The sequence below is a fragment of the Acinonyx jubatus genome, chromosome B1, assembly GCF_027475565.1.
Source record: "Acinonyx jubatus isolate Ajub_Pintada_27869175 chromosome B1, VMU_Ajub_asm_v1.0, whole genome shotgun sequence".
NCBI classification, from domain to species: domain Eukaryota; kingdom Metazoa; phylum Chordata; class Mammalia; order Carnivora; family Felidae; genus Acinonyx; species Acinonyx jubatus.
Window position 1 is genome coordinate 162,294,372 of NC_069382.1, and position 20,768 is coordinate 162,315,139.

The window sequence follows — 20,768 nt, forward strand, 5'->3', positions numbered from 1 at the left end:
TTGACCCTATTCATCCCTGTGCAAAGATGTTAAATACGACTCAGTTAGGCTCCTACATTTTCACAGATTCCCTTAATGACACACATCTCTGCTTGGTCGATTATCCAAGCTTGTAGAACGGCCATCAATCAGCATGACAGACCATCTACACCATAGGTTCTTGCCAGATATTATTATGTTGAGCTCCTTGCTTCACATATTTCCATAAAAGTTTTGGAAGAAACACTTGAGAGTCAAGTAATTATCCATTTCTCTACATACTCTGCATAATGCCTTTGAATCAAGCCATATCACAGGGTTGCTGGATCCTTCAGCAACATCATTTTGGATCTAATATGATTGCTTTACTGAATTGTACTTTGGTGTTATGCCACGGGAGCACACTGATGGATTGTGTTAAGAAAGAACTGGATGAAACTCAAGGCCCTCTTTCTAAATACCTACTGAAGAATACCACTGAACAGTTAGTTGGGTTTTGTTTTGTGGACAATATGAATATTATAAATTGACTGTGTTTACTTTGCTTGGCCATTAGAAAACTAGTGATAAATCTGGGGTCCATTTATTTCAACTGTATGGTTCACCCCTAATAGCAGATCTGGCTTTACCATTTTTATGCCTATAATTTCCCTTCACCATGGTCACCACAACTGCTTAATTTAATTCTTTTGTATTGAAAGGATTTTTATGAGGTGCTTCACATCTTTTGTAGAATGAGGCAGAAATTAAAAATAAATTCTTGATCTATTTTTTTCAGCGAATTACAGCAATCATAGCTTATGGACCATTATTTAGGAATTATTTCTTGGCTTGTGTGCTTCTTTCATTGTTGCACGTCTTCACAACTTGATTTTAAGCCTGAGAATATTCTTTACATTTTATGATACCCCCCACATACTGGCAGTTCCCAAGAATCTTCAAACCAGACTTCTGTTCACAGGTCTAAGTGATTGGCCATGTGATTTTTGACCTCAAGGTCAAAAAAATCCAAACTTCGGGGCACCTGGGTGGCTCAGTCAGTTAAGCATCTGACTTTGACTCAGGTCATGATCTCACACTCTGTGAATTCGAGCCCCACGTCGGGCTCTGTGCTGACAGCTCAGAGCCTGGAGCCTGCTTTGGATTCCTTCTCTCTCTGCCCCTCCACCTCTCATGCTCTGTCTCTCTCTCTCTCTCTCTCTCTCTCTCAAAAATAAATAAACATTAAAAAAAAAGAAAAAAGAAAAAAGTACAAGCTCCACAGGATTTCACTCTTTTCCGTGTGAGAGAATTGGTCTAAGTAATCTTCAGTGTCCTCTCTGGCTTTAAAATTCTGTCATAAGTGCTTGTGTTCTCTAAAAGTATTTTTGCCAGATATGGATATTATAGGACAGAAGTGACTTAGTAAATTCCTTAAAGATATGAATGTGACCAGGTGACCTATTTATTGCACAGAATGTTCATGAAAGAAAGAGCTCTGTCCAAGAGGCATTCGCTCATTTTTCCATTAAACAAAGAAGAGGGCACTTGTAGATACTTCAAGACAATTCAGTTCAGAATTTAAACTGGAAGAACAATTACAAGTGGGCAATAAAAATGATGTAGAAGGGCAAGGCCTTCTTAATTCTATAACATCACATATAACAAGTGCTGATTCCAGTTTATTTAGTACAAAAGAGACAGTGGGATACTGTTGAAGGGCCCTAAGTTGAGAGTTAAGACCTAATTTCAAGTCTTACATTGATCATTAATTAATAAACAATTTATTGCCCTTATCTATGTCCTTGGTTTTTCATTAGTTAAAAAGAAAATTATCTGCCCATATCTGTTTTGTGAGGGTCAAACAAGTCAATGCTAGAGAATACATTTCAATAAGTACAAAGTGCTATGCAAATGTTGAGGATTACTTTGATAATTCCCTGAGAGCGTGGCCATGAATCAAGAAATGACATCTGATGACTCAGTGGGTATTTTGGACTGCTTTTATGATTAAACTGGATGATTTCTCAAAGTTGGTCATTAAGATGGCTGAAGCAATCTTAGACTCTTGATGCTCTTCAAGTCTGTGAAGACCCAACAACATATAAATTCTCCCTCAACTTCAAATTCAATGGATTTTAAGACAAAGCCTTATCAAGAGGTAGGCACTAGAAGGGATGGAACCATGTCTGTTTTGTATCAAATATTTGTTGAATATATGGAGGGAATTTAATCATGAGGTGTTCTCCCTGGCTATGTGGCTTGCTTCTTTACTATGCCAGTTAGGATATAGGATTCCAGGGTGTGCTTCAGAAAACTTAAAGATAATAACATGGAATTCTGAGATCACTTTGTCATGCCTGTGTTAGATTGCTTGTTGTCAACTTGGAATCACCTCCCCAAATATCACTGAAAAGAAGTTGGATACAGTTTTGCCAGAATCTGCTTCCCTAGATTATGGTTTTCCAAAGAGAGGCATTGGCACCAGATTTGGATGATAGAGGAGGAGAGGCCATTATTTTCTGGGGGCAATTGCTGCCAGATGCATGGGCAGATTTTCCAATCTTTGGGTATGCTCTTAGTTCTCTATATTAAAACCTTTAATACCTTGAATACACTGAGCGGCTCTTCTGTTTTCTTGACAGAACCTTGATTGGCAATAGAATCACAAATGTTAAATTTGTGAATCTAAGTTTTTTTTTAATGTTTTTTAAAATTCATTTTTGAGACAGAGACAGAGCATGAGCAGGGGAGGGGCAGAGAGAGAAGGGAGATGCAGAATCTGAAGCAGGCTCTAGGCTCTGAGCTGTCAGCACAGAGCCTGACACGGGGCTTGAACTCAAGGACTGTGAAATCATGACCTGAGCTGAAGTCGGACGCCCAACCGACTGAGCCACCCGGGTGCCCCATGTGAATCTAAGTTTTAACTAAATGCATTTATATACACAGAGTTATAATTAGCACTTTGGGAGAAACCATAGGATTGTTTTAAGCCATTTAGATTTTATTTAGCAAACTATTGCTTTTCAGCATTGAGAAATACCTCTGAGACTTAAGAAAGTCAAATGAAGTTTTCCAAAGTGTCCCATTTTGTTCTCTTAGAAGAACTAGGTTCAACAAGGCAAAGTTTCCTGTAGCCTATTAGTTTGGGCTCTGCCATGTTTTCACACTGTGTATTTGGCAAATTCATTTAACTTCTCTCAGGCTTGGTGACTGTATCAGCATGATGGGAGTCATGACAGCTATTTTACTTTTCCTATAGGTTGTTGTGGGACTCAAATGAAAATGTATGAAAATATTTCATGATATGTATTTGTATATGCACATGAATATGTACGCTATTATTCTCTGGTCTTACACTCATACTTGGTCAAATGCAAATAATAATGGGGATTGATAAGGATTCAATAAAAGGAACTTCCAGAGCACTGCAGCATTTCTACTACCTTTGAGGGTAAACATGTGATTACGTGCACACTTACCTCCATGAAATCCAGTGGGCCCTGTGGATATAAAGGGCAGTGGCTGAGAAAGACATTATGTTGCAGGGCTGAAACTCCATGGACAAGAGTGGAAAACTTTGTTGCTCCAGTATGGACAGTTCTCCAACTGCTTGAGGCATACATAGGTCAGACCACACTGCATGGAGTTGTAAACTGCTCTCTACTTCTAAGGTCACTGTTGTAATCACATTTTACTTTGTGGTAATTGGTCAGGGATACATTAAACAAGTTTCTCAAGCCACTGAGATACCTTCTAATTCTACATACTCGTTGGCAGTGATACTATCCTTAAGTTATTGAATAAACATGGTTAGGATTTCACACATGCCATTTATTTAAAGCAAACCCTTTTTATTCATTGCACGGAGGCAAGATAGGGCTATGAACTAGAACAAGGGAAAAAGACATAAACCAGCAGTTCAGAATTGCTGACTGTCTTGGTAGCATTGAATAGGTCTTTTAACACTTCAGTGCTCTGTTTCATAACTATGAAATGTAGACGTACACTGGCTTGTCCTTCCTTCAGTAGTGTTAAAATTACTGACTCTTCATAACTTTCTGATCCAAAACAGCGTTACATACACGCTACACCTACTCTCTCTCCTTCTCTCTTTCTCTTTCACACACACACACACACACACACACACACACACACACACACGTCTCCATCCCTCTACCCAGTTTTTCTCTTCTTCAACACATTTGTCACAGCATATCATACTCCTGCAAGAATTCTATTTTAGATCAGTGACTTTGTTTTATTTTCTAATTCCCTGTAACAGATTGTAAGGTATATCTAGTTAGGGGTTTTGCTTTGTATAGAACAGTTCATGATACCTCATAAGGACTATAGACAGAATATGAGTGAATGAATAAAGTTACATGTGTCTAAATTAATTAACCAAGATTTTAAAATATCCTGCTTGGTTCTCGAAACTCTTAGGGAGAGATTGGACTGATAAATCCACAAAGTGATATTTTTTGAAAGTGTGCCAATGGATGGGCCACCCATTTTCCTTTCTTAAGGAAATGGAGGCTTTATCTATAATTGTGTAGGGGCCATAGATGTTCAAATGCAACAAATGGAGATTTCCTCCCTGAGAATTAGGGAAAGAAACTGTGGGCCAAATTCTTTGTCATATCACTTTCTTGCCTATAAAGTAGGCTGAACAATCGTTTGTATGGTGCTTCACAGAACACACAAAAGAATGTTGAAGAGTAGTCCACTTGGCAGGGAGATACACAGGAATATGATGCAACCAGTAGCTGTATTTAAGCAGCCAAAGATAGGAGAAATGCCTATAGAGTCTTTTCAAGTGATCCCAAGTTAATCTAAAAGGAATTGAGTCACTGGTCTGTGATCCTGACCAAATATACATATATATATATATGTGTGTATATATATACACACATATATATATATTTGTGCAAATATATATATTTATGCAAATATATATTTATGCAAATATATATATATATATATATGCATTGGTCTTGAATGCCATGTTAAAATATCAATGGAATGTTTCTCTAGTTGTTGATCAATGATCTAATTTCTAATAATCTAAAACTTTTGGGGATGGCATTTGTGCATCCATACACGTGCTACCTTAAGAATGTAGTCTTTGGGGGACTATGATATAGTCATCTTGTCATCCTAGAAGTACTGACAGTGTTGGGAATGAGATGTGCACAATAATCGCTTGTATATGATAAAAGAATCAGAAACCTCTGGGAACCCAGAAATAGACAAAGAGAGCCAGGAAGAGTGAAACAAGTACTTGCTCCTGGCACTCTGTCATCAGTCAGCTCAAGAGCTCAAGAATGGAGAAGAGGGCTTTGATTGGTTGGTGATGTACAGAGAGATCAGCTTTTTAGGAAAAAGCTAAGAGAGACGGGAGAAAATGGTTAGAAATGAAGAGGGGAGAGCAATGATGACATTGCAGCAATAGTGGCAACAATCAGGGTGATGACAGGTATGACAAAACTGAGGAAAAGGAGCACTCACAACTGATGTGAAAGTTGAAACTTCAGGATTCTGGGGGAGCAAACATCTGATTGCTCTGTACATCGGTGATGGTTGTGATTACCACTTACTTTACCTTAAACACTGTACCGGGCACTTTAGCTTTGTCTTAATGAGGTCTCTTAAGGACTTATACTCTCTCTATTCTGCTTCTGTCTTCCAACCCTCCACAGTTTCCCAAATTCCTCCTCCAGTGCCCAGCGGAACGCAGTCCAGCATAAGCAAAATCTCCTCTGTCCTCAATGTCCTTGTCTTTACCACTTGCTCCCACCAAAGCCTTGCTTTCCCTTGCAAACACGGCTTACCCAGTGGCCCTCTCAATGTACTGGCTGTTTTTTCTGTGACATCTCTGATATTGGACTTGGGAGTTGCACTAAGTGCCTTTTTGTTCCTCATCATCTCCTCCAGGCTATTCTCCATTCCTCCTTTCTAAAAACCTCTAACTTAGAATTTCATGTCATCTTACTGTCATGGGCCAATCCAAGGTTAATTCTTCTCCTTTCTCTGTATGTTTAGCTTTTTTTCACTCACACGATCCTGTTTTAATTCTTTGGGAATCCAATGTACATGTAGACTTTTTTCTATACACCAGACTTTAAGTTTTTGATCTCTTTTGCTACAACAATAATTTCTTCCATTTTGCCACAGACCTTGACTGTCCTAAGAAAGAACTTACCACAGATCAGAGGCTTCCTATGTGACTTCTTTTGGACTGGTGTATAAGGCTCAGAGCTGGTGTCGTGTTTATATGCAGTCTGCATATAAATATGCATATAAATAATAATTATTATTTTCACTGTGGGTTTAAAAGTACTAATGAATGACATACCATATCTGGGAATCTTTCGCATATAAAATGGTAGACCACAAATGTTCCATACGTGGGGTACTTTACAAAATCTAAGCTGTTCTGGTTCCAGCGTTTGGAAGTTATTCAGGTCACTTGAAAATGACTTTTCTGCCTCGGTTAATTTAAAACCCGAAACTCTCTTGAATCAAGTGCCGACCCACCAGTGTGGCAAAGGCTTTTAGCTAATTATTTAAATCTCAGTAGGACACAAACAGGCTGGTAATGTAGATCGAGGAACACAGGTGAGACAGGTTTTTTTGTTTCTTGTTTTTACTTCAGTTCTTACTACTCAGTGTGGTCCATGCACAAATAGCATAGGCATCACCGGGTAGCATGTTAAAAGTTCAGACTCTCAGGCCCCAGCCTAACTCATGAAACCAGAATGCATTCTAACAAGATCCCCATATGCACATTAACGTTTGACAAGCCCCTCAGGGAGCATCAGACAGGTGAAGGGTTTCCACTCTGACAGTTTCTAAGGTAAAAGCCGAAATGCTTGGGCTCTATTCAGTGGAATTTTCTTTGTCAGAATTGCAGGTCTATGTAATCTAAGCACAGGGAATACAATCTATTTGAACTCAATGCAGTCACCTAGTGGGAGCTCTGTGACAAATCTGCCCTTCTACACAATCAAATGAGTTCAGTTAGTGCCTATAGGACAGGTTGCAGGGAAATGAAGATGAATATAGAAATTATTATTATATTATTTTTTGTGGTTGAAACAAATAAACTATACTTGATTTCGGTTTGATAAACTATTCCCATTAAAGCCTGTTGCTGTGTGTTCAATTCAAGTATAAATTTTGACTAGCTTTTTTCTTTTTTTAAAATGAAAGAAAATGTTACTAAAGCAGCCAATGTGCATACCTCTCTTTCCCAAGTAGATAACCCCATTCACCACAGAATTATTATACAAATTAATGTGTCATTGATTGCATTCATATTAATATGTGGTATATATATTGGGGCTTTAAAGATAGAGTAGTATCTTGTAACAACTTGACTTATTATCACATGGATTTGAATGTCTGGTTCAAGCACTTAATTCCAATGAAAGGCAGGGTCCATTGGTCTATCTATTTATTTCAAGGCATCCACTTTTAAAGAAAAAAAAAAAAAGAGCCTTCTGCCAGAGGGGATAAAGAAAAGAATAGCTTAAATTTTCTCCTTTGATCATTTCAATAATTTCTTTCTTTGAATTTCATGCTATTTTGTGTTCTTTGCTATACTTTTCTTCTCTCAGTTCTGTTTCCATTCTGTTTCCCATTTAGGGAACTGGGTCTATTAGAAAGAGAGGAGCAGAAATTCGAAGCATTATAGCCTTAATGCAGTGCCTGTCAAACTTGGCTGCATATCGAAATCATCGGGGAGCTAAATGTTTGTGCAAAGGCCCACCTTCCACAAATTCTGATGTTATTGTCCAGGGTGGGGTCATGGTATCAATATTTTACAAGCTCCCTTAAAAATTTTTTTTAGTGTTTATTTTTGAAAGAGAGAGACAGAGTGTGAGAGGGGGAGAGGCAGAGAGAGGGAGACACAAAATCTGAAGCAGGCTTCAGGCTCTGAGCTGTCAGCACAGCACAGAATCTGAACCGGGGCTCAAACCCACGAACTGAGATTGTGACCAGAGTCAAAGTTGGACACTTAATAGACCCAGGCGTCCCTAGCTCCTTTTTAAAATCTTTGATTGTAAAGATAAGAATAAAGCAATTTAAATGTGGAAACTGACACCTAAATAAAAACTGAATTTTACATACTGTCACACAGTTTCTATATGGATGTGGTTCACAGAACAATACAAGTCCAGACCTCTCAAGAGAATATGTGCATTTCCAAGATTACAGGTGCTTGTGCATCAGAATTATGAGTAATGAATAGATTTTGAAACTATAGAACCACTGCAATCTGTTAGACCTAACACTATATGAAAATGATTTGGGAACTAGTATCTGTAGCCATTTAGAAGAGAAAGGATTTCTGACCATTGTGGGATCTGTTGCAATTATAGAAGTGACCTGGTAAAATAATGGTTATTCTTTAAATTATATCAATATTCGGTTTAGTTGGCAAGAATGTCAGAAAATAAATGTCCAAATAGGAACTCAACTGAGACAGATTCAGGACAAAGGAAGACCGATTAAAACCTGCTTTGTTCTCAGGGGTCTACTTTGCATTCAGATATATCAGACCTAAGAACCATGCAATTCGCACCCAGTGGGGAAGCTAGAGAGAAGAGTTTTCTTAAGAGGCTACAAAGAAGGGCCAAATCTACTTTCAAGTCAGATTTCTTGATTTCAAATCCCATTTGGACCACTATCATTTTGTGGCTTGAGTCAAATTACTACCATGATGTTTTGATTCCCTCCTCTACAAAATGGGATAGAACAGTAGGGTTTTGGTGAAGATTCAATGGGAAATCTTTGTTAAGTGTGTGGCCCACAGTATAGAATGAAGAAATATTAGCTATCATTATTATTAAGTTTGGATCCCAAGTGAAACAAAGCCCTCAGTTTAGCAGGGGTATCAAGTTCTAGATCAAAGTTACATTATAAAATATGTCTTTAAGTGTTTGGTTAATACCTAAATCAGTTAGGCAAAGTAATAATCTTTATTTTGACTTCCTTTTTGGAAGCTGAAAGCAAAATGGTCATCCATCACAGCGGCAAGGAAAGAGGAAATTTCTAGGAATCTAAATCTGTAAATCAGAGATATCCTCATCAATCTCCATAGCCACTCATCCAAGTATGGAAAATAAACTTAAACTGTCTCTAGGATTGAAATGAACAGTTATAAGGCTAACTTTATAGTCAAGTTGATTGCAAAACTAATTTTCATGAAAAGAACTCCATTCCTCCACTGGCTTTTATTTTATAACTTTAAAGGATCAGAGACTTTTCACAAAGAGTGCTTTTTCACAGTTTCAAAGAAGCAGCCTGGAAAAAGGAATAAATTAATTCAGAAATATTCCCTTCTTCCCTACACCCACCCCTCTGCTCATCAAAAAAGCTACAGGCACTAAAATTCATTAACATTTCTATGAACATAAATGTGAAATATTCATTTTCATTAAGTAGTCTACTGAATATGGCAAAATCAAATTTATCTAAGGAGATATCCAATGCTGCTAATTTCCTTGACAATGGGGACATAAAGCAAGGAAGCCATGAATCATTCATGAAGTTCAATTTACTTCTGTTATTTTTGGTGTTTAGCATCCATGAATAGAAAGTGTGCAGCATGTTGTAGATGTTATTTTTAAATTATTTCAGATCAGAATTAATGATCTGGCAGGCAGCAATAAAGTAAGAGTGATTCAAAGGCTTTGCTTGTAATTATCCTATATTTCATATTTTTCTTGTGAGTATGTGTTCATGTATTCATAACATTTTTTCTATATTCTAATATCCTTTACATATCAGAATCACTTTAGAACCAATATTTTAGGAAAGCACATAAAGTAATTTACTGGTGATGTGACTAAATTAAATACACTCTCAGAGTCCTAGATTTTAGGGCTTAAAGACATCTTTAAGTTTATATAATTAACTGACCTCTCAAAGAGGAATGTCTTTTACATTAATACTGGTAAGTAGCCATTTCCAATTAATTGAAAACTCTGTGTGGGATGGGAAGTCTTTCTTTAGCAAAGACTTATTTCATGAACGGGCACATTTGCTCATTGGAAGTATTTCTCTCAAATTCTGCATCCCCCTTCTTATAACTTTTGCCTCTCTGTGTGCTTGGTTGCTGCTATATCACCAGCATTTACTTTATACATAGAGCCACATGTGCTCACCACTTAAGAAACGCTAGTTGAATTGAATTGAATTGAATGGGTTCAAATCTTGCATTCTGGTTGTGATAGTTTTGTGTCAACTTGAGTTGGTCAAACATTATTCTGCATGCTCTTATGAGGCTGTATTTGCATGAGAATAACATTTTAATTGGCAGACTAGGTAAAGTAGATTGCAATCCTTAATGTGGGCAGGCTACACCCAATCCATTGAAGGTCCAAAGAAAACAAAAAGACTGACCTTCCCCAGAATAAGAAAGAGTTCTTTCGGCCTATCTTTGAATGGGGACAATCAGTTTTTTCTTGTTTTCAGACTCAAATTGAAACACTGGCTCTTCCTGGGTCTCAAGCCTATTGGCCCTCAGGCTAGAACTATACCATCAGCTCTCCAGTTTGCTGACTCACCCTACAGATCTTGGGCTTATCAGCTTTCATTATTGCATGAACCAATTCTTTATAATAAATCTCTATCTATCTATCTATCAATCATCTATCTATCTATCTATCTATCCTATTTGTTATGCTTCTCTAGAGAATCCTGACTAATACACTGGACAATACCAAGGATAACGTTGCTGTTCTATATGGTAGCATTTAAAACATTTGGAAATAGCTGTTATGCCTCCCTAAAATTTTCTTACTCGATATCTTGGTCTCTTCTTCCGAAGGAAATTATCTTAATATGGCATTAAGAACTGGATACATGTGGTTTTACCAGGACAGACTTTTGTAGAACTGCTTCTGTCTCATGTCTGGATACTACACTTTGATTTTATTTATAGGTGTTAAATAAATCTTAGCATTTCACTTCGCAAACATCACATTTTCTCAGGGAATTTTCCATAGCTGAGTTGGGCCGCCTTATTGGGTAGACACATTTTTCTTATCACTTGCTATTTTTTGGACAAGGAAACAATTTTATTTTGGAAATAATCCAATATGACTATGGCTTGACATTCTGTGTATATGGTGTTACTACCAAGACTTTTAAATCAACACAATGACAATATTCCTAGACTAAAAGATAGATTGATAGTTCACTAAATTGAATACATTAAAGCAATGCCTAAATTAAAAGTTTCCAAATCATTTTTAAAAAAGAAACAGGTATAAAAATAACCCAGTGTCATTACATGTTACCTTTGCTTGATAAATTGATTGTGGTTTAAGTAGGAGGGACATAGTTAATGACTCAAGTCAAGCCCCACCCCCTCCACCCCACAATTGATAGTAATTGATCACATTTAGCAGCCTATCAAAGTTCCTCAAGTAAAATGTTGTTTTTCCCTAACTGGCTCTTGACTGACACATTTACAATTTAAAATTTTTAAGTTAGTCTTAAAGCATGAACATAAAAATTGTACAAATGAAAGAATATTTTATTGCACATAAAAAATCCCTGCCGTAAATTTTATCTAAGAAAATTAGAGCTAGACTTATCTTCTAAGACTCAAAAGACTTGAAAAGTTTGAACCCAAAATATTTAGCATACATACACTCCACAGATACTGTCAGGTAGGAGACTAGGTTTTAATTATTGTGTTGTGAACAAAACAATGCTCCTTTCCCTTCATGGAGTTTATAATCCACAGAGGGGAAAAAAACAATAAAGATGGAAACAAATACTACAATACTAAGTGCCATTTGGGAAACTAACAGAGTTTTGAAAGAGAATAAGTAGGGTTTCCTAATTTAGATTGGATTCTCAGGAAAGCTGCTGATTGGAGGTGGCATCTTAGGTGGGAACTATAGGATGAGAAGAGGAAATCACCAAAATGGGGAAAAGCGTTTTCAGACGGAAGGAATAAGATGGTGAAGATAATGAGATAGAAGAAAGCTTAGTCTGCAAGACACAAAGAATCTAGGGTGTTGGAGTTAATGTAGTAAAAGAAGGGAAAGATAACTATAGATACGAGTGGAGATATCAAGGGAGGGCAGGTCACACAGAGCTTGAAGATTAAATTAAGAAGCATGGAGAGTCTGGTGCAATGGGAAACCTTTGAATATTGTTATTCATTTTATTTTTTATTTTTTTAATGTTTATTTTTGAGAAAGAGAGAGAGAGAGATAGAAAGAGAGAGAGAGAGAGAGAGAGAGAGAGAGAGAGAGAAAGTGCATGCAGGAGAGGGGTAGGGGCAGAGAGAGAGGGAGACGTGGGTTCCAAATCAGGCTCCAGGCTCTGAGCTGTCAGCACAGAACCCAATGCAGGGCTCATACCCACGAACCGTGAGATCATGACCTGAGCCGAAGTCAGACACTTAACCGACTGAGCCACTCAGGTGCCCCAGAATATTTTTAAAGCACTGAAGTAATATGACTTGATTTATACCATGCGAAGATCACTTTGGCTGCTGGGTATAGAATGGGCTGGAGTCAAGAGTGAAGGCAAGAAGACCAATGGAAACATGGCTACAATGATTCAGGTAAGAAGTAATGGTGATGGCAGTAGGGCTGAAAAGAGTGAAAGAGCTTGATAAATACCTTGCAAGTAGAATGGATGGTACTTGAAAATAGATTGAATAGGAGGAGTGTGAGGGAGATGTCAACAATTAATCCTAGGATGGTAGTTGGATAGTGAGACGAAGGAGACTAAAAAGGAAACTCATTTGGGAGGGAAAAATTGATAAGTTTTGAGCAAATTAAATTTAAGATGTCTTTGCAACACCAAAATAGATATGTCAAGAACAGTGCTATGTATCAATCTGGGACCTTGAAGAGATCTAAGCTGGAGTTATAACTTTGGGGATCATTGGAATAAAGATGGTATGTAAAGAGATTGTAACCTTTCTGAAAACATTGTCAGTGAAGGTGGGAGTTGGGTGGCCAGATTACAGTAGGTTAAGAAGTTGAGACAATAGACAAGAAATATAAACCAATCTTTCGAGCAGTTTGTAGAAATAGAAAGCAGAGAGATTAGGAAACGTTTAAGGAGAGATGTGGGCATAGAGTAGAGATGTTTATGATAAGAAGAGTTTTCAGCTAGTTTTTAGGCTGTGAAGAGAGATAGCAGACTGGGTGAGATTGAGGATCTAGGAAATCAGGGGTAGAGGTGTGTGTTAACTTGGGAAAATCAATTAGAGGAGAAAGCGATGGAATCCCGAACACTGGGATCAGGTCAGTGTATTCAAGGAATAGAAGCATCTCTTCCTTTGAAATACAGGGGGCTAAGTCAGAATGATGAAGACATAATGATCAGACCACTGAGAGATTCCAGGCCTGAAATGGCTTCTACTTTTTGGGGTATAGTGAGAGGTGACACTATCTGCTGGTAGTCAGAGGGTAAGATTAGGATGGAGATTTTCCTCAATTGTTGCTTCTGGGAATGGGAAAAGACACCTGAAACCTCCATGACTGTTACCCCAAACCCTTTTCGTATCTTTATGAAGCTTGTGGCTATCAAGCCTTCACATGATAGCTTTATTGATTTCAAATTCCAAGCGCTCTTAATACTAAACTCCTTGATTGAATTTTCTATGTGCCATTAACTCATTTTATAGCATCCCAGGGCCAAGAAGCTATTAATGTGCTCCAAGTTCAAGTAAATTTTCAATTTAATAAGGCTTTATGGCCTTTCCAATTTTACTTGACTAGATGACATTAAAGTGAAGCAAAACATCTTTAATTTGTCTCAGAGGACCTAACCAAGGAAAACATTTCCCCATCCTTGGGACTGTGATGGGAGAGAACATAAGCCAGTAAATTTTGTAAGGTAGGTAAAGTTTCTACTCCACTGGTCACAAAAGTGTGATTGGTGCAATCTTACCTTGGCAGAATCTCTACTTTATCATTCTTCTCTCCCCACTAATACTGGAGCTTCTCATTTATAATCACTTTAAAGCTCAGTTATAGACTTCATAAATTGTCAGTTCAGGGAGAGCTGTTTCAGCAAATAATGCAACACATGTCTCTCCATGTAGAGTTAAAAAATAGATGACTGACAGATTCAGTATTTATTGATACTTAGCAACACATCGATTATGTACTTAGGCAAGAACAAGCAAAGCTCATTCAAAGTCCATATTATTGCCATATGTTACTTAGTTACTTGAAGTTTTTACTCTTAAGATTTAAAATCTCGAGGGGCGCCTGGGTGGCTCAGTCAGCTGAGTGTCCGACTTCGGCTCAGGTCATGATCTCATGGTTCTGAGTTCGAGCCCCCCATCGGGCTCTGTGCTGACACAGAGCCTGGAGCCTGCTTTGGATTCTGTGTCTCCCTCTCTCTCTGCCCCTCTCCTGCTCATGCTTTGTCTCTCTCTGTCTCTCAACAATAAATAAATGTAAAAAAATAAAAAAGATTTAAAATCTCAGGTGTCTGGTGGCTCAGTTGGTTGAGCATCTGACTTCAGCTCAGGTCATGATCTCGCAGTTCGAGAGTCCAAGCCCTGCATTGGGCTCTGTGCTAACAGCTCAGAGCTTGGAGCCTGCTTCAGATTCTGTCTTTCTCTCTCTTCCCCTTTCCAGCTCATGCTCTGTCTCTCTCTGTCTCTCAAAAATGAATAAACATTAAAAAAAAATTAACAAAAAAAGATTTAAAATCTCTTTACACTGATTAATCTCTTGTTTAAAAGGAACACATTTTTAAGTAAAATAATGTTGATTTAGTAAGCAATGTTGAGGCTTTTAATTTTTTTTTAGGTTAACGTCAATGGAATCAAGGACAACTCAGTTTCCTGCCTCCACAGACTATCCTCTCTTTCCACAGTTGCAATCATTTGACCTTTGACCTAAATGCAAAATTTTGCTTCAGCTTCTGAGATCTATTCTAACCTTTATCAGGGATAATTTTAGGAAATAAAGACGAGTCTTTGGTTGACTCAGCAATCTTAACCCAGCTGAGAGTGATTCCAACTGGTGTTATACTTTTTTTTTAACTTTTTTTTTTTTAATTCTAGAGAGAGAAAGAGAGAGAGTGTGCACATGAGAGGGGGAGAGGGGCAGGAGGAGAGAGAGAATCATAAGCGGGCTCCATGTTCAGTGCGGAGCCGAAGCAGGGCTCCATCCTGTAACCCTGGGGTCATGACCTGAGCTGAAATCAAGAGTTGGGCCCTCTACTGACTGTGTCACCCAGGCACCCCTTTTTTTCTTTATTTTTTTTATTAGGTGTTACACCCCTAATGATGGGTGCTCTTTGCTTCTTTGTTCACCTATTGATTGGAGGATTCTGTGAAGGAAAGTACATTACCTGGGTTTGAATCCTCTTTACCACTTTCCTTGCCTGTGGTTCTGGGTTAATTATTTTACTTTTCTGAGCCTCAGAAACATACTCTCAAATGTTATTAGAAATACTTATGTTACAGAGGTGTTTGGTGAGTAGAAGAGAGTTCCATTCCCGCTCCTGTCCCCTTTCTCCCATGTTCCTACCTTCATAGACTCCTCATTGCACAAATTCTTCTGGCTTGAGTTTTTGCTTTGCTTTAGGTAAATACCTTTAGGGACCAGATTTCTGTGAACTGCTATTGGATCACTTTGATGATGGTTACCATCTTCCTGCATCCATACATATTAGCTGATTTTAGGGTCCTAGTTACTAGGCCTTCCACCTGTCCAGACATCTGGTTGTATTTTACTGAATGCCTCAATGATTATGATATACTTGGGTCACCACCTATTGCCTGATATCATATTTTATGACAACTTTGGACTATCAGGATGCTTGGGCTTCCCCCCATACCTGTCCCACAAAAATTGTGTTTAATTTATACCTCATTTACAGTTTTTGTTTGGGTCATTATATGGTATGATAAATGGACCTAAAAGTCATATATTTTCTAAATATGAACAAAGAGAATCTCTGCTTAAAGAGGAGTATAAACCTATGATCACAGACAAACTTGATGTGAATTATAAAATATATATTTTGTGAGAAAAATGCTGCTAATTTCAGGACTTGCAATTTATAACACAGAAACAATTCAAATACTTGTCAAAATTCATTGCTTCTTTAAATGAATGGTGTAAACCAGAAGATCTTGTGATTTCAAGAGGTTGTCATACCTTAATGCCAGCATAGAAGCAAAGATAACAAATCAGTAGAATCAATGGAAGAGAGGTCAAGGGTAAAAGCCAACCCATACGAATAAGCTATTCATCCTGCTCTTTCCATATCAGTTCTAAAAGCTAAGGTTTACTTGCTTAGCTAAAGTTCAGCCTTATTTATAAAACATCATTAGCCATTAATAAACAGTTGGGTTCATATTTCATTTCTATGGTTTAATTTTGGTTGTCATTGGCATTTAAACCAAAGTCACCATCAATACTTTTATATATTAACATTTTTCAACTTATTTATACATTGTATTTTAAAATTAGAATATTAATTAAGGAATAACTCATGAATGTTCTTGTTCATTCCAGGTTCTAGTGGTAGTAGATCAATGTGCATGTCTAAATATATAGCTATATCTGCATAAGCATTTTTATTTATTCCAAGCCTATATACAACAAACTAGAAAACTAATGTAATTGCTTAATAATCAGACACTGGTGAATACATTTGCTCTTTAATAATACTATAGGGTCATCTGGAATGTTCCTTTGGTATTTTGATATCTAGATCTGGGAGTATTTTAGGTTATCTAAATAAATAGCTCTCTATTTCTCACATTACATTAAGCAGTTTTAGAATGCTCTGAATTACCCCCTGCACCCTTCTGTGCCTCTAAAAACCAGGAAATCACCTTGGTCTGGTATTCACAATAAACAGGCTCAACTGCCTGCATGTTGATGGCTGAGAAACTATGAAACAGAGTCAATCAGATTAAATATTAGTGACTAAGATATTCTAATTGTCAAGAAAGCAATCAGTGAAACACAATCCCAGAAGACAAACAAAATCAGTTACTAGACTTGAAAAATATCAACTCTTGCCCAGAGCACAAGCCTCATGAATACTATCATCCTGTTCTTCCCATGAAGAAAGCCAAATGTGCACAAGACTCTAACATAGTGTTGTTCTAAAAGACAACAATTTTCAGTCATTCACATGTATAGACTACAGAACCGAAAACAATCTCACAAGGTCTTTTCATGTAAAAATGTTTTGCCTCTCTTATTAATGCAGCTTGGGGATTAGAAGGCTTTGGGAGAAACTCTACCCTAAGGAGAAAGCATGAGTTCATAAATTGTCCAGCCAAAATAAGTGGACTTTCTCTAATGGTTCAAAAGTATAACTGCATTGAAATGACCCTTGAGCCACCAATATGAGGGAAATGTCACTGGACTGTGAATCTCTTGAAAAATTGGCAGGAAAGTGTAGCTAAAAGTATCCCAGTTCCAATTACTCAGGGCAAGGTTGAATTTAATTGGGTCAAGCAAACATCCCTCTTCCTCATTCCCCTGTCCAAGTAACTCACAACTTTCAATCTCCAGAGTGCAGTTTTGCTCATCCAGAGGATATCTTCGTAGATCCATCATACATGCAGCTGTGGTTGTGATCCTGTCAGGATGAGAGAGAGAAAAGACAGCATCATAAAGATGATGACTTTCATTTCCAGGCTTCCCAGCCCCCAATCGTGTTTACCAGTTGGCATCAAAATTTTGTGATTACAATTTTTGAAGGTGGGCAGATTAAGTTCAAGTCTTTCTTTGCTGCTCACTAGCTGTGTGAGTTTGATCTAGTTTTATTTATCTCTGTAAGACTAGGCCCCCCTCATCAATCAAAATACCTCCTGCAAAGGATGGCTGTGAGGATGAAGAGAGATAATGTGTGGAAAGCTCCTAGCCTGGTGCCTCGTAGTTGGTAAGTGCTCCACAAATGATGGTCATTTTACAGCTGTTACTATCTCATGGTCCTTCCTATACTTTCTAGCCTCTAGCAATGTCTGTGACAGTATCTACAGTGGGTCTGGCCTTATGAGTAAGAAGAGATCAACATTATGCATCAAAACCTATCTCCCTCTCCTGCTATAGACTAATAATAAAACAACAACAAAAATGACAAGAACAGGAAATACAAATCAAAACCACACTCAGATATCACCTCATGCCAGTCAGAGTGGCCAAAATGAACAAATCAGGAGACTATAGATGCTGGAGAGGATGTGGAGAAACGGGAACCCTCTTGCACTGTTGGTGGGAATGCAAATTGGTGCAGCCGCTCTGGAAAGCAGTGTGGAGGTTCCTCAGAAAACTAAAAATAGACCTACCCTATGACCCAGCAATAGCACTGCTAGGAATTTACCCAAGGGATACAGGAGTACTGAATGCATAGGGGCACTTGTACCCCAATGTTTATAGCAGCCCTCTCAACAATAGCCAAATTATGGAAAGAGCCTAAATGTCCATCAACTGATGAATGGATAAAGAAATTTGGTTTATATACACAATGGAGTACTACATGGCAATGAGAAAGAACGAAATATGGCCCTTTGTAGCAACGTGAATGGAACTGGAGAGTGTGATGCTAAGTGAAATAAGCCATACAGAGAAAGACAGATACCATATGGTTTCACTCTTATGTGGATCCTGAGAAACTTAACAGAAACCCATGGAGGAGGGGAAGAAAAAAAAAAAAAAAAGAGGTTAGAGTGGGCAAGAGCCAAAGCATAAGAGACTCTTAAAAACTGAGAACAAACTGAGGGTTGTTAGGGGGTGGGAGGGAGGGGAGGGTGGGTGATGGGTATTGAGGAGGGCACCTTTTGGGATGAGCACTGGGTGTTGTATGGAAACCAATTTGACAATAAATTTCATATATTGAAAAAAAATGACAAGAACAATAAAACCCGCCTTCTATGACAGTTGGGTCCTCACATTCCTCACTATTAGAAAGATTTGTTGGATTCATCTGAGATCCTCTTCTACCTATACTCAGAAGGTAGCATATAACCAGTAAAGAAACACTATCCTAGGATTGGTGTTCAGACAGTATTTACCAGTTTCCGCTCTCCATTGACTTTATTTGTTTATGCAAATCCCAGGACCTTGACTCTAGATAGCCTACTGGGATTTCCATTATCCCTCCTTTTTCTCTTGCCTCTAAAATTTCCTAGAATGTGGAGTGTGAGAGTACCTTAAACTCCTTTGGCTAGTCCATGCCTTCAAACATTTGGTATCACTTTGTAATTGACAAAGTACTTTTCTTTAAAAAAATTACATAATTCTTCTGTACAAAGTAATGTATAATCATATTTTAATGAATTTGAAAGATTCAAATTCTAGCTTAATCCATAGGAGGTACAACACTGGACATTTTCCATAAATACTCTAAATGCCGAAGAAGTCAGGTATGTCTTCTCAGGGGGAAAATTCTTAGATAGCATCCTACCATGTCTCCTGTTTTGAATCTTGCTTGTTTTCATTAACAGTGCATCTTGGATTTGGTCCCATGTGGTAAATAAGCTGTCTTAAAAAATTTACTACAATAGGTTCAGTTATATGGAAATATCGTAATTTATTTTTCCAATCACACTTCGGTGGACATTTACATTGTTTTCTTTTTTTTTTACTTTTATAAATGAAGATGCTCTGAATATACTGGTACACGCTACTATGGCTAACTGTATGTTGGTCATTTCTAGAAAGAGAATTATTAGAAAGAATAGTATGTATATTTGAAATTTTGCCACATTGCTCTTCATAGAGGTTGTGCCAACTTATACTCCCATCAACAGTGTGTTTAAATTTGACAAGGTATTTCTCAAACCTATGTGTTTTGTGGCTTCTAAGATGAGTTATTGTTTTGGTCATTTGTGTTAGCCCAACAGAACCTTCTTCTTAAAAACATTATTAGGAAAAATACTGGCTATTTCCAATTTCTCTTTGGTTTTCCTCATGAAAAATTACAGTTTACTGAGGTGAACATTTGCATATTCCCTTTGAAACCTTCCTTAGACAGGATGTTGGTCAATTTAATCAGATTTATTTGAGCATTAAGCAGGGGCAAAAAGAATTTTAAAATTCAATTAAAAAAAATTTCTTCAAAGTATTTTACAAAAAAATATGAAGACTAGTTGTATTCCAGAATTTAGCATATAAAAGGATTTTACTACATTCCTTATTGCTTCCCACTCCCATTAGCATATGAATTAATTTTTTCACTTAATAATATATCATGAAGATCTTTTGTTGCCTGAAAAGATAATTCCACCACATTTTCTATGGCCTGTGTAGTGTCTCAAACGCCCCTAATAAGGCAGCACAATGAATATTTTAAAATGCTTTAAAAATCACCTATCTACATTACTGTATTCTTTTTTTTTTATTTAAAAAATTTTTTTTAGCATTTATTTATTTTTGAGACAGAGAGACACAGAGCATGAACAGGGGAGGGGTGGAGAGAGAGGGAGACACAGAATCTGAAACAGGCTCCAGGCTCTGAGCTGTCAGCATAGGGCCTGACGCGGGGCTCGAACTCACGGACCGTGAGATCATGACCTGAGCCAAAGTCAGACGCTTAACCGACTGAGCCACCCAGGCGCCCCTACATTACTGTATTCTTGTTTAATAGTTGCTTATGAATTAAAAGTTCAGGAAGATGTGAACATTCCTTAGAAATTACTAGTGTGGCCAGCCCTCTGATCCTATGACTTATCCAGTAATTCTCAACCAGAGATAACTCTTCCATACAGGAGACATTTGGCAATATCTGGAGATGTTGTTGATCATCAGTCTGGGGGTAGAGGCTTGATACCAGCATCTAGT

The 20,768-nt window shown here is 37.7% G+C and overlaps 1 protein-coding gene across 1 annotated transcript in view; it reads right to left on the reverse strand.

The window, feature by feature from the left end:
* GABRB1 (gamma-aminobutyric acid type A receptor subunit beta1) overlaps positions 1-20,768 on the reverse strand; it is a 384,785-nt gene that overhangs the window by 94,050 nt on the left and 269,967 nt on the right. Inside the window, exon 5 of the mRNA XM_027056332.2 lies at positions 17,483-17,565. Within this exon, the coding sequence (XP_026912133.1) occupies positions 17,483-17,565 (83 nt within the window). The remainder of the gene's footprint in view (positions 1-17,482; positions 17,566-20,768) is intronic.